General features: G+C 39.3%; 1 protein-coding gene across 9 annotated transcripts in view; it reads left to right on the top strand.

Moving 5' to 3' along the window:
* VPS8 (VPS8 subunit of CORVET complex) overlaps nucleotides 1–13,907 on the top strand; it is an 83,815-nt gene that overhangs the window by 49,928 nt on the left and 19,980 nt on the right. For all 9 annotated transcript variants that reach the window (XR_008237686.1, XR_008237685.1, XM_052804935.1 and 6 more), the window contains 8 exons: nucleotides 898–987; nucleotides 1,443–1,489; nucleotides 6,453–6,594; nucleotides 7,272–7,361; nucleotides 7,794–7,836; nucleotides 8,605–8,708; nucleotides 10,129–10,207; nucleotides 11,669–11,751. Coding sequence is in view for 7 of the 9 variants with exons in the window: in XM_052804935.1 (XP_052660895.1) it covers nucleotides 898–987; nucleotides 1,443–1,489; nucleotides 6,453–6,594; nucleotides 7,272–7,361; nucleotides 7,794–7,836; nucleotides 8,605–8,708; nucleotides 10,129–10,207; nucleotides 11,669–11,751 (678 nt within the window). In the remaining 2 variants the exon portion in view is untranslated. The remainder of the gene's footprint in view (nucleotides 1–897; nucleotides 988–1,442; nucleotides 1,490–6,452; nucleotides 6,595–7,271; nucleotides 7,362–7,793; nucleotides 7,837–8,604; nucleotides 8,709–10,128; nucleotides 10,208–11,668; nucleotides 11,752–13,907) is intronic.

The following is a 13,907-nucleotide window of genomic DNA, read 5'->3' as shown; positions in this document are numbered from 1 at the left end:
CTGGAGACCAAGCTAGTGCTAAGTAACTTTTTCAGATTTTTTTTTTTTCTTCCAGATGTATGTTTATGAAATTCTTCTTTCTTTATCACTATAACAGTTGTTTTTCTTTAGTAAAGCTAGTATTCTCCTTTGTAGGCTTAGCAGGGGCTTTTGGGAAGGGTTACCAGGTACCCAATATTGGTTTGAAGCAGTTGCTTCTCATTTATTTGGAAGCATGGATGAATTTGGAAGCATTAGGAGCAAAAAACCTCATGTTCTGTGTTGTGTAAACTCATATGATATGAAGCCTCTTAGATCAAGCTTGTCAGGAGGCAAACACACAGGCATCTAAAAGATTCCCCCCCACCACCTTTTATTACAATAAAGAAATTGTTTATGGTTTTTTTCATGTCTGGACAGGTATCAGTTACAGTTAACAGTTGCAGGAAACCTGCTTTTAAACCTCTGGTTGGGTTCAGTTCAAGCCAGTTAAACACCGTTTCCATTTGACAGAAATTCCCTAGGGTCAATTGAGGGCTTTGTTTCCTCTTTGCTGCTGGCTCCTGGTTGGCACTAGGAATGTCTTGTTGGCAGGGAGTAAAAGACAGTTGTCAGAAAACCTGGTAAATAATTTCCTTGCCTTAGGACTGAGATGTGGTCTCACTAGTGTGAAGAGGTTTGCATTCTTACAAGGCCTGTTGTGTAGTAAAATCATCGACTTTCAAAAATGCCTTTTTACAAACTACCTTTCCTTCTAATTTTTTTCAAAATCACTTTTTGTGTGATGGTATTCATTATTTTACAGCTTTCATCTAGGCAAGGATGCAGTTACAATAGGAATGGACTCGGTGATACTGCATAATTATATTGCCTTTGAAATTAAAAGTAATTATTTTTGTTGTGTTTCCCTCTCCAAAGGAGTTGCTGTTGCTGAGTCCATGTAAAGCAGCTGACTTGGTAGCTATTCACTTCAGTGAGCAGATTGAGAGCATCATTACAAACCTTCAGGTAAAGTGTCAAACTTCATTGATGTTGGTTCTTCTTTACAGTGGGGTTGCTGTTCTTGTAAGAAATGATTGCTAAGTGTAATGGTAAGTTGTCACTGTGTCAAACAAGAAAAATAGCTTGATAGCTACTCAGCTGCAGGAATTCCTACGTTTAAATTATTTGGCCTGTTTGTAGAGTTCTGGCCATAAAAATGTACGATCTCAGAGTTGCTGGTTGTGTCACTTGCTAATGCAGTTTTTAGTTTGGAGTTCAGTATGGCTTGCACTCACAGATCAGACAGAGCTGTTGTCAGCACACATATCCTCTGAGTATTTATGCAAGGCAAATGCCTAAACCAACTTCTTCAGCAGGCACCAGCTGCGAAGAGTATTTTCTTCAATGGATATGGTTCAGGAACCACTGGTTTATAGCACAGTATTTAAAATAGTAATACTCTTTCTCCTCCTGTTGTATAGGACCAGTTCTTACTCTTCCAGTTTCTGAGGAGTCTCCTTGATCCGAGGTATGTAAGAAAATTGGACCGTTTACAAACTACAGCTTGAAAACATTGGTTAAAATAAACTCCTTCGAAACAGTGTTATCAATAGATAGCCTACAGCCAAGATTAGGGCTTAGAAAAGGCGCCGTGCTCTTTAAACTGCCCAAAGTTGATAAGGATAGGCCAGAAATAAGTGTTCTGGGGAGTATCCTTTAGCAGAGCCCTTGCCGGCTTCCTAACTGGGAGGTGGTGTGGGTTCCAGTACGTGCAATGTGACGCCTCCCCCATGCTGGTGGGATTTTGGGCATTGCTCTAACAGCTTCGAGAAGGCTGTGAAATGGTTACCCTGTGACTAAAAGTGCCATTTCTCTTCTCAGAAATGGCAGTTTCTGTTCTCAACCCACCAGTTTGATTACTTGACCAAGGTGCCCAAGTGTAACATAAATAGAAAAGTGTTTTGGTTTATTGGCATTTTTCATTTCTATCTTATTTCAGAATTGCTGCCATATTTCACTGCAAACTTCTCTTTAACTACTTGCTTGTTCCATCTGCTCCTGTTCTTTCAGTATTTCAGCACTGAGTGTTCTCTTTCTGTTGAATCAGTTTCAAATGCTACAAGACCTTGATTTTATTTATTTATTTTGTAAGACATTTATATATGCACAGCTCTAATTGCCTTCAAGCAATTGTTAATGCAATTGAAGGAGAGATCTTGTTTTGTCAATTAGCTACAAATTAATTGTGCTTTATGAGGAGGAGCAGTAGGAAAAGATGATAATATCTAAATTCAAGTGTCAATGTTTCAGTTCTTGTTGAAGTGGAATAAAAAGCATACTTTGGAAGCTAGGACCTGGAATTAATCACTTTTTGGATTTTGTTAGGATGCAAATTAAAACAAACAAACAAACAAACCAAAAACGTTTTGTTATTTCCTGAGTTTTACAGCCATGTTTGTATGGAAGGTGTTAAACTTCCACACCTGTTGTTTTCTTAGAAGTCAAAAATCAGAATTTTGCCAAGAAAATATCTTGGTTGGGTTTTATAGGAGAGAAATTAGATGATTTAGTTAATAAATGAATAATTAAAAAACAAAAATTGAGTAGTTAAGCAGAAATGATACCCAGCTGGATGTTAAGTAGGACTTTGTTTATGCTGTGATATCACTTGCAGCAAGTGAGACCCAATGAAGGTAGTAATTAACCTGGATTTTAATCTTATGCATGGATTGGCTTCCATAATCTCTGAGTAATAAACGTATCTAATTTAACTCTACCATAATTAGAGCTAAATACAACCATTTCTCCTGTAGTTATCTTCTAATCAAAAGCAACAGATGATGTGTTCAAACCAGCAATAGGAAGCAACTTTCTGTATCTGATCTTTCAAAAGATCTCTGCTTTCCCCTCCAAGGCTGATGATGTTCAGCAAGATGTATTAGGCCACATGGCTTGTCACATTGTGCCGCGTGTGTCTTAAGAAAGTTTATGAACAGTTCCTTTTCCCTCTGTGTTCCAAAGTCCACTAATTCTCTGCACTGCAATACGATGTTCAGCACCCCAAGTAATGGAGATAAACCACATACTGATGGGATTGTAGTTGCCAGAATACTCAATAAGCAAGAGACAAGTGGGACAGTTATACAGAAAAATGAACAAAATACTACTAAATACTTTGGATTCACATGTGGCAGTGACTGACTGCCAGTGAGACCAGTGAAGGAAGCCCAAGGTTTAACCTATTGTTATTAAACTATGTTGTAAGAAGTGTTCCGTAGAGATCCTAGATTGCTGGAGGGGCTTTTTTGTTTTAATAACACTCAAGGTCCTGTGGTCTGTTTTCAGTGCTAGGAGGTTGTCTGAGACCTATTGAAATGAGCTGAACTGTATCCTGAGAGCGGTAGGGGAGGAGGGAGAAATCTTGCTATGCAAGACCTAATCTGCAGATGTACCTATACTTAGTAGCATATCTATACATAGAATAGTGATTAGGTTCTTCTGAAAACATCTGTCTCTCTTCAGTCAATCTAAATGTTTATATGCTTTTTTGGAGCAAAATTTTTATTAAAATAAAGACTCAGAGCAGTAAATGAGCTTTTAATGTCTCAAATACGAATGATTGCTTGATCATATGGGGACAAGACTCATCATGCTAGTATAACTATCCTAGTTGGTGGAATTGCATTAGGGATTAATTTGGCCCATTTAATTTAGCTAGAGATTTATTTTAAAGGAGGTGGAAGGGGGAAGGGAGAAAACAGGGTTAACAGAAATTGCCTGGGGAAATTAAAACCAAATGTCCGTATGTTTGTATCTTATAAGCAGCCACAGAATACGGAGAATGTAGTGTGTATTGCTCAGCTCATTAATCACAGCCTTTGCTACATTTTCATTTTAAAGTCTTAAGGTTTTTTTCCTCTAAAAAAACCCCACACCCCACAGTGAAGCATGTCTGTTTGCAGTATGTGTTTGTGTATTATGCCAACAATATTAACTTATTTAGCAACACAGTGTTCTGGGTCTATAAATACATTAACAGATACCTAAACTTTTAGATTCTGTTACAATGGCTCTTCTCACTGACTAGGTATCTGTTACACTTGCAAGACTCACTTGTGCCAGCTTTTGTGAGAAACCAGTGATTCTCTCTTCCTTTTAAGAAAGAGCATGTGGAGTATGGCGAGGGAGATGTTTGAAGTGGTTATATTGAAGACAAACATAATCACACTGAGCTGAGCAGGACCTCCAAGTCTCAAGACTGTTGCTTAGTTCTTAACATTATCAAAATCCAGCTTTCTTTCCATTCTCTCTTCTCTGCATTTCTTGAGTGAAATGGTTAAGGAAAAGGTCATCTTGCTCATGAAGTTGTGAATACTAGGTCCCAGAGTTATTTCCAGAATAGAAGTTTATTCTCGTACTAAAAATGTATGACTTGCCATTTTCCCCATTTTGCTAGACGGAGATCATTTTAGATAGAAAGTGCTTATTTATTTTAGTCTAGTCACAAAAAGAGTAGAACACTCACTCCCTTACAGGCATTGGGGGAGTTTATAGGGTGTGTGTTGTGGGAGGAGTGGATGGTGAATGCAGGAGGCCAGAATTTAGGGTTGTTCTTTGGTCCTTTGAAAGTCCGTTCTTTATTTGATGTCAGAACACAACAGTTTGGATACCAGTTTTTGTACAACTATGTCCATGCTTTGGATACTGTGATTAGTACCTGCATGAGGCTTTCATTTCTGGGCAAATATAATTTATAACCAAGTGATTGACATTGTAACCACTGTAAGCTTCTTTTGGCTTGCTGGGGGCACAGTGTTCTCCTGGCCTTTCTTGGATGATAATAATCCTGTTAGCTCTTGTAGCCCCCAGGAAATAGAGGATCATATTATATATCAGACCTTTTCCATCCCATGGCTGTAGGGTTTGCACATCAACGCATCTTCTCCTGATTAGGAATTTTTCTTCAGAAAGGTAACAAAACTAAATACATACCTTGGTCTGTTTTCTTTCCTAGCAGGAGCTTCAGACAGGTTTGAGAGCCCTGTTTCCTAGACAGGATAAACTTCTGCTGTTTCTCTGCATGATGCATCAATCCTAACAACTGCCACATGAAGTTTAACCTACAGTGGTGGTGAACTGCTGTTCATTTTGAAGGGCTGCAGATGCTGTATCTGTCTCTAAGAAAGTATCACCCTTTCCCTCCTAACTCTTTGAAATCTCTTGCTTCATGTTGCTCTTTCTAAAAACAAAATCAGTAGAAAACAGTCAGGACACAGGGACAGTCATGGGCACTGCACGCAATTCTGTTCTCTGTTTCCCCCACATTAGGAGTTTACTTAATAATAAGCCAAGGGATTAGAGAATGGCCACTGCAGTGCCAGAAAGCTGCTGCTGAAAAGGAATTGGAGAAATCCTTTTTACAGGGACATCTTTATTAAATGAGTTTAATTGGACTCTGAGCTTCACCTGGAGAAATTACCTTGGCTAGAATCGGAAGGGAAGCCCTAGTTTGGCCGCCTGAATGGCTCAGGCCAGGCAGCATTATCCACAGCCCTACCCAGAAAACAGAGTCAGGTCTGCACTGCTGAGTCCTTGACCATCATGGCAGTGTTGCTTGTGACAGGTCAGGGAGATAACAAGGGCAGGAAGCACAGCAGAGGTTGGAGACCTGGGTTGATTGAGCAGATCCTAGCTGGGAGATGAAGGCAGATGTCTTTAGTTCCAGCTGAATATGGTTCTGTAGTGCAGCTGGTTGCAAAACCCTTGAGAGAGGATGCAGCCTTTGGCTGAACAATACGCAGCGTCTTGTTCAAAACCTTACACTTGGCTATCTGTTCTACCAATGACCATAAAGTGCACAGTTATTGCCTCTGCAAGAGCAAAACCTAATTCACCAGTTTTGTTATGGCTAAGAAGAGGAACTAAATAAAAATGGGGATGTGTCCCTAAAAGAAGCATGAGTCCATATCACAATGAGGTAGATAAAAGGGATCATATTCTAGCAGATGAAACATTAAAATGTGATAAAGGAAGCCAAAGAAGAATTTCGGGAACAATAAGCAAAAAGCAACAAAATATTTCTTCAAACACATGCAGAGAAGATCTATAGTAAAAGATACAAGCAGCATCTAAAAAGACCAATCAGAGACCATAAGGTTTCACTGAAGAAATTAGGTGAGTTCTTTGTGCCTCTTTGCCATAGAATTGTTGAAGATGTGTCTGTGCTGATATCTTTCTTCACAGGGGTCTTTGATAGTCTAATTTATACTGAGGCATCAGTAGCATATGTTGTGTAACAAATGAAATGCCTACTTAACAGAACTCCAGCACCAGTAACTAGTAGAAACAACATAATTTTTCTCTTAAAACCAGATTTTTTACTTCTGTATTATGGATAAAAGACAACACACAATTGAATAAGAAACTATTCTTCCCAGCCAAACTTCTGGGCTAGAATTTGACTTAAGTCTCCTGTGCCTTTTTTATTCCAGAGAAGGCATTAACCAAGACCTGATACACTTACCACCCGGCATCACTGAGCAGTTCGTTGACCTGCTGTGTCAGTACAGTCCAGACCAGGTTTTGGAGACACTTAAAGTTCTGGAATACTGCAGACTGGAAGAAACCATCCAGGTAGGAAAGACATGTATAAGGACTGGGGCTAGGGGAAACATTCAAATCAGCTGCTACCTCTTTAAAGTATTGTAAAAGTACTTTAGCCTAGGTTGTGGATTAGTTCCTGGATACTCTTCCAATCCATTTCTAACACTGTTTGTCCCCTCGAGCTGCTAAACTGCTCTCCTGTAGCATGGGTATCTATATTTAATATACTGATTCTGAGATCAGTCGCAGGGCTAATAAGAAAAAGGCTGTTAGTACTCTGAAGCTACAGAGTAACTGCAGAATAGAGACTGGCTGTGTTAATGTTGATTAATATGTTGAAGGTATATGAAATCATGGGCCTGGGGTTTTTGGAAAGCAACGCTGCCAAAATTTGACTAGCGCTGGGAGAGCGACTATTTCTTCCCTTTATGAAAATTTTAACAATAATCTGTCCTTGATCTTGATTTATAGATTTTTTTAAAGATTTTAATTCTGGTGCTGGCAATACTGCAAGTTGAGAAATAAACACAACATAGCCGGTAGCGGGGGGAAGTAGGAGTGCTGCTCAGACTGGGTAAAATGCCTGTGAACACATGGAGACACAATCCTTTCTGACCATCTGGTCGTCATTGTCTTGTGGAGTAAACAAACACTGGCAGATTTCTTAAGATAGACATTTACCTTTTTTTTTTTTTATTTTAACTCAGATAACCCAGAAACATCAGCTCCATGAAGCTTCTTCATATTTACTGGAGAAGAAGGGAGATATCCATGGTGCTTTTTTGGTTATGCTTGAGGTACAGTACACTGAAATCCTGAATGTGGCATTTTTGCCATGCCAGCATGGCACGACATGCCATCAGCGTGATGGCTTATGTTAAGGTATGATATTGTCATTGCTTCTCAATTTGTTTCCCACTAAAATCCATGGAAGCATTTACCTTCTGTCAAATAACAGTATGTTGAGTTGTCTGCAGACTCAGCAGATCAGTATATTTTTCTGGCATGTCTTCAAACATCTAGTAGATAATAGATGCTGAAATTTGTTTTTCTTAATCAAAAATCATCTTTCAGCTCCTGTTTTCCTTTCTATATTTGGAAAGTCATTTATGCTATGTTAGTCATACTGGGGAAGAAAATGAGGATGACCCTTTGTAACCATACCTTTTAAAAACATTTCTATCAAGATTCTGCAAGTTTACTGTTCTGAGTTCTCTCTTTTGTTTCAGCGATTGCAGAGCAAGTTGCTGATGCTTACGCAAGATGATGAAAGTAAGACTTATCAAGTTAAATTCCTTTATTAAAAAGATAAACACAGAAGTGTAAAGTGCATATGCCTGACACCTGGCATAATGAGATCCTATTTCAGGTTTCTAGGTATTGTGGTGACATTTTTAAAATTTATATTCACATGGCTGAGGTAGTTATTCTGATGACACTTCCTTACTCTGTTACTGTGATCTTGCTAGAGATCTAGAACAAGCTGTGATGGATGGGTTTTTTTGTGTGTGTGGTCAGCAGCCCTGTTAGCTGTTTTGATTGTGACTGGTACTCTTTCTTAGTGGCTTACCAGACATGTTTTCTATGTTAGAATCCATTCAAACTCATTACTGAGCTTTAGCAGGCATTATATATGAACAGCTATGAGAGATGTCTGGAAGTAGCTTTTTTTGAAGCAAACTTCTCAGAGAAGAATGTTCTGCCTACAGAAAATGAGTATATGCACCATGTGCACTGTTGACTAGCCCAAGGACTCACAGGCACCTAATTAAATGCAGTGCCCATATTTGTTACTTAATTGTATCCTAAACCACAGCTAAGATCTTCCTTATTCAATTACATGAAAAGTTTTATATGATCAATTTATTGTGCTATTTGGGAAAAGTGCCAAAAATCAGGACCTGTCTTTATAATTTAGTTGCTCACTGTAGTGAACAAACTTTAGATGAACAGCATGATTTTATTTTGCAGAATGATTGGGACTTAATATATCTAATAGTTTTTATAACTGCAGTTTGTTTTTTTCCCTGAAAAACTTAGGCTCAGCTGAACTCCCCTTGCTAGAAAACATTGAAGATACCTTAATGAAAACAATTGCCCTTTGCCAGAGAAATTCACACAATTTAGACCAGCAACAGCGAGAGGTAAGGTAATAAAAAAATGTATTGCTAAAATCAACAAAGGCCTCTGCATCTCCTAGAACTTTCTCTTCACGTGCTTCTTCCTTTCCCCATTTATTGGATACTGCTATGTCTCAAGCAGTCATTGTTTTCCTCTGCCTTGTGTTCTTTTGCAGTGGTTCAGGTTTTAGACCCACAACAGAGAAATCCTCACTTGTAAAGGTGAGGCACGATATAAAGTGTGTATCAGTAGTGGAGAAGCAGATGAGACAACATTCTTTCCCCCAGTTTTATCTCCAGTTGAAATTTTGGCTGGATGTCAATCAGACACTAAAGAAGGCATGATAAGGTTTGAGCCAACTTCATACTGGCACAAAGCTGATGCTGCTGTCACTGTGGCTGCAGAATATTGCTGTTCTGAATACGTTCACAAATCCTTAATTTAATGTCAGCCTGGTCTTTGAGAGGTGGAGACAATACAGCTTGCTTGAGCTGTTGCAGAGAGAACTGGGTTTGCCTGTCTCCTTGTACTGAGGTTGCATTTCCATTTTGCCGATGTCAGTGACACAAAAGGCATTTTGACTCCTAAGATTATGCATGACTTATGTAACTGAACTCAAAACTGAGAACACTGTTCCTGTGTCTGAAGAGGTGGCATGTCTGGAAGTCAAGAATTCTGTAATTTCTTCTGACCACTGCCGAGTGTATGAGGTGACCTGCTTGGTTTCTTCTTTTAAATGATTTTATTGTGCAACAGGTAGCTGCTGTGTTTTATTGAAGAGGTGTCTGCGTGCACACCCTGAGTGCTTATGGCCTGCCTGCCTAATTGGATAGATTTGAGTTAGTGTTTGCTCTCCCTCTGGGTCCTGTTCCACCTGCTGGCATTGTTTTGTTGATGCCCAAGTAAGATTTGACTCTGGTCACCAAATGAAGGACCAGCTTCCCCAGTACAATATTATGTGAATTTTCACAACTCCTGTATACTGCCTGGAGAATTTAGATGTCCCTTTCCAGTTGGGTTCCATTCACTGTGCTACCCATTATGTAAGCAGTCTCTACACCAGAGAGTTTGCATCTCACATGGTCAAGTAGTTGGGGACTGAATGAAGTAAAAGTAGATTGTTGTCACAATTTCCGTAAAGAAACAGATGAGAAGGGAGAAGAGGGAGCAACAGGAGCCAAAGGTCTTCTGTGCTCAGACCCCAATCAAATAGTATCTTGATCTAAGATATGAGCAATCTGGACTGAAAGCAGATCCCCAAGTGCTTTGCTCTGAGGTTATTTTAACATGTTTCAGTTCTGTTCCATTGCAGTCATGAGAAACGTAGTTGTTCTTCAGAATGTGGAAGTGAGTCTTTGGAAATGGACTCTGACATTGGTCACAGCTCATTTTTGGTATTGCTGTGTTCTTACTGCCTTTTTTCCTCGCATTCAATTATTTCAGGCCCTCTGGTTTCCCCTGCTGGAGGCTATGATGTCCCCACAGAAATTATCTGGTTCTTCACAGCGTCGATACTCCGAATGTAAGTATTTTGGACTTTGTGACCTCAAATATTAATCAAAATCTGTGTTCTGCCTCTCCTTCTCTAATGAATGAATAGAAGAAATGGAGTTTTGTTACTTATTTCCTAAATTCGCTGCTCTTGCAGTAGATCTAACTGCAGTGGCTGTAGGACTGAGCTCAGCTTGGGCGTTTGGTAGGTTGCAGCTGTCAGATATTTCTTTTTAGTCCTGAGTGGAAGAGGAACCCTACCACAGCCTCTGCTCATAAGCTGGTTCCATTGAGTATGGTGTCTATGAAAAAGCCAAGGTGCACAGCGTGTACAAAGGCTTTCTAGATTTTAAGTAGGTTGCAGTGTGCACTTTGGGAACTTCTGACATAATACACTGTCATCTTCCATGCCTAGCCTTTTTGTACGCTTATCCCTGCACCTGTCTATTGTGTACAAAATCAGTAGAACTTGAATACACCAGCTAAATTCTCTACTCCAGTTCTAGTGCCCTGAATCTGTTGTGGTTGTCAGCAGCACATCTTGAAAAGCCTCCCTTTATGGGAGACTTAAGACTAGTTAAAAAGGGGCTTAGGTACAGTGGTCTTGGGACAGAATAATGTCTTTTGGTCTATTCCAGCCCTGTGCTCCACAGTGATTGTGGTTGTACGTGGTTAAGGATCACAACATATTACAAATAAGTGTGGTGGTGATCATGCTGTCCACTCTCCCTCTGTTTATTTCTTTCCAGTGACCATTACCTATATCTGGACTCTTGGGGATAGTCTTGCAGAGATCAGTAACCTAAAAATATAAATCACTTCTTCCCTCAACTCATCTTTTCCTCTAAATTCAGAATGTTCTCTAGATTATCCATTTTTGGGAGCTAATGCCTGCAGAAAAGTAATCATCTGAAGTGATACCAGAAGTGATGAGAGGATAATACACTTGGATCCTGCATAACTATTTTGTTTTCATTCCTAATGTGCATACTTCCCAGACTGCTCTAACTAGCTAATTATCCCCACAAAGAAGCTGAATTGCTGGGTCCCTGCATATCTGAATATTGGCTCTTACTTTGGGGAACTGGGGATCTAGGAGCAAGTTTCATGCAAAGGTTAGTGCTAGGAAGTTTTAGTCTGTGGGACTATAACATGGACAAGGCATCCAAATTGGTTTTTGGTAGCAGTAGGAAAAGTGAATGACAGTGCTACAAAGTAAGTCTCAAAATGTGAATATTTACTGTAGGTAAATAAATAGGGTGTGGGAGGGGAAGGGAGAGGCATCGTGATATTGAAAACTTTTAAATATGCTTTCTGATACAAAAAGCTGTGTGTGCTTAGTGCAAAGTGTGCAGAAGAAAAAAAATATAAAAGCTGTTTTCAAACTGGAAAACATGAACTGAAATAGAACTCTCTTAATCTGTAAGATTGATCTCTCTCTACTCCTTGAATCCTAATGAACTGTTGGTGGCTTTTATATTTGATATTTCAGCTTTGAAGAGTTTGACAATGCAAGTGCTGAACAACATGGCTGCATTTATTGCTCTTCCTTCAATCCTGCAGAGAATTCTACAGGTGAGTTTCTGAAGAGAAGAAGCTTTTACCAAGCTGTGCCACTCAGTTATTGGGAAGAGCAATTTGCAGGTTGTTAAAGATCAGGTTCACTAATTGTTTGGTTCAAAGTATTTCAGTAGAAGTTCAGTTGGTGAGATATAAGTCGGAAAAGCTGATAGAATGACCTGGGAGACTTGATGGTCTGAGGAGACATGTGGGAACACATAGACCTGTGAGAAGATAATTGAGGTAATTTCTGCAGACCAAATAAAATATTATCTCAAAGGTTGCAATTACTTTGAACTGAAACTTAGCAGGTTTGGGGGCAAAGCAACTATGAATTTCTCAAAACTTGTTGAAAGCCATTTAGCTAAGGCTCTGGGATGGAGAGTTGTCAAATCACTAAAATGAAGTTTGTAGGGTTTGGGCAAAGAGATCAAGACTGGACCATTTTGATTGATGGTGCAATGTATTATTTTAGAGATGTTTGTAGTGAGCAGCAAACATCCTGTAGAAGAGCTAATTTCAAAACGGGATCTTGGGTTGAATGATCACAAGCAGATATGATTTGTTAATTTGCAAAACAGACAGAGGATGAGGTTGGGATTTAATAGCAGCACTTGACAAATGCAGAAAATTAATTAGAGACATTGTCTGCATTGTGGAGTGGAATGATGGAAGCCTTGAGAAAGTCTTGAGTTACTCTTCAGGGTTTCTATTCCAGATGAGAGAAGAAAATGTAGAAAAGGGCTTACAGGCTTCACAGGGTGAACGCACATGTCTAGCAACCTATTAGTTTGATCTTAATATTATGCACAATCTTGGATTTTGGAAAAAATCATAATTAAAGACAGTGAAAGATGTTGTAAAAGAGTGGATAGAAAGCATGATCAAATGAAATGTGGTTTTATCAAAAGTAGAAAGTGTTGAGCAAACTTAATGGCTCTTCAATAACTTATTTCATCTAGTTTTAACTGGGGCATTAGATATAGTTTCCTATTGGGCTTTGTTTGATGTTTACTGTAGGCAGGAAATAATACAGAAGCTGTGAATATATAATAATACTTGTGAATGTATAATAATAAGTGGGGAGGTTGACAGGGAGGCTTTCCTGGGTTGAGAATTACCAGAATGGGGTAAGAGGCAACCACTGACCACTGTGAATATAACACAGCTGGGAGGTATTGCGGTGTGGAGGAAGATCCTGTTCTCCCTTGGGATGGGTAGAAATTCTTGTTTACAGTCTTCAAATATTTCATCTCATTTCTGTTCTTAGCAGAAATAGAAAAACCTTTTTCTAGAAGCTGGCATTCACATCCTGGAGGCAACAGATGAGTGAAATGCACTTGTCACTTGTACAGTGAAATGGTTGGTGTGATGGCACTATTGCAAAGGATAATGGGATGCTCACAGTGCATCAGGTGAAGTGCTTTTACTAGGGACAGAAATGTGTAACGCATTATTTAAAGCGCATGTGCAACTCTGGTCACTGGGTTTGGAGGCAGGGGGAAATTGCTCCTGTTCATTCTATTTCCCTGGTCAGCCTTACAAATTCACTCTGACAAAATCGAGATTTAAAAAAGCAAATATTTTTGTACAACTAGAGCAAAAAAATGAGGAGAGATGACTTCTTAAAATGCATTCAGGGAAGGACTGAATTCCAGGTAAAGAACATTAGTATCAGAACTTCATAAAATAGGAGTAGTAATTGGCACCTTGTAGCTCAGAAACAGGTATAGGGAAAATAGTGTTGTAAAACTCATTAGAAGATCCTATGGAAGGGAAGGTGGTATTTATTTATAGGATCTCTAAATAAGTTGACTTTGCCTCTTAACACTCATTCTTTTCTAGATTTCATTCACTCATTTGCACTCATGTATTTGCAAACACCTAAGATGTATGGGAATGAGTGATCTGACCTGGATCATTTGTGGGCAGTGGAGAGGGCGTCAGCCCCTCACTGCATCTCTGGGGTCTTCTGGTGATGACAGCTTAGGTTTGGACAGCTTACTTATGTCTTTTAGAAGTTGCTGGCTTTTATAAGGTGGATTTTTGCCTCTTAATCTCACTTAAGCTTCCATAAATCATAGGCCAGATTGCTGCACATTTTGTTTTCTCTTGTTTGAAACCTAAGTTTGAAATACACGTCTGTAGTCTGCTCCCCTGTTGGGCTAACA

The sequence above is a fragment of the Harpia harpyja genome, chromosome 12 (assembly GCF_026419915.1).
Source record: "Harpia harpyja isolate bHarHar1 chromosome 12, bHarHar1 primary haplotype, whole genome shotgun sequence".
In the NCBI taxonomy this organism is placed as follows: domain Eukaryota; kingdom Metazoa; phylum Chordata; class Aves; order Accipitriformes; family Accipitridae; genus Harpia; species Harpia harpyja.
The sequence above is the reverse complement of the archived record's forward strand: the minus strand, read 5'-3'. Positions and strand labels throughout refer to the sequence as shown.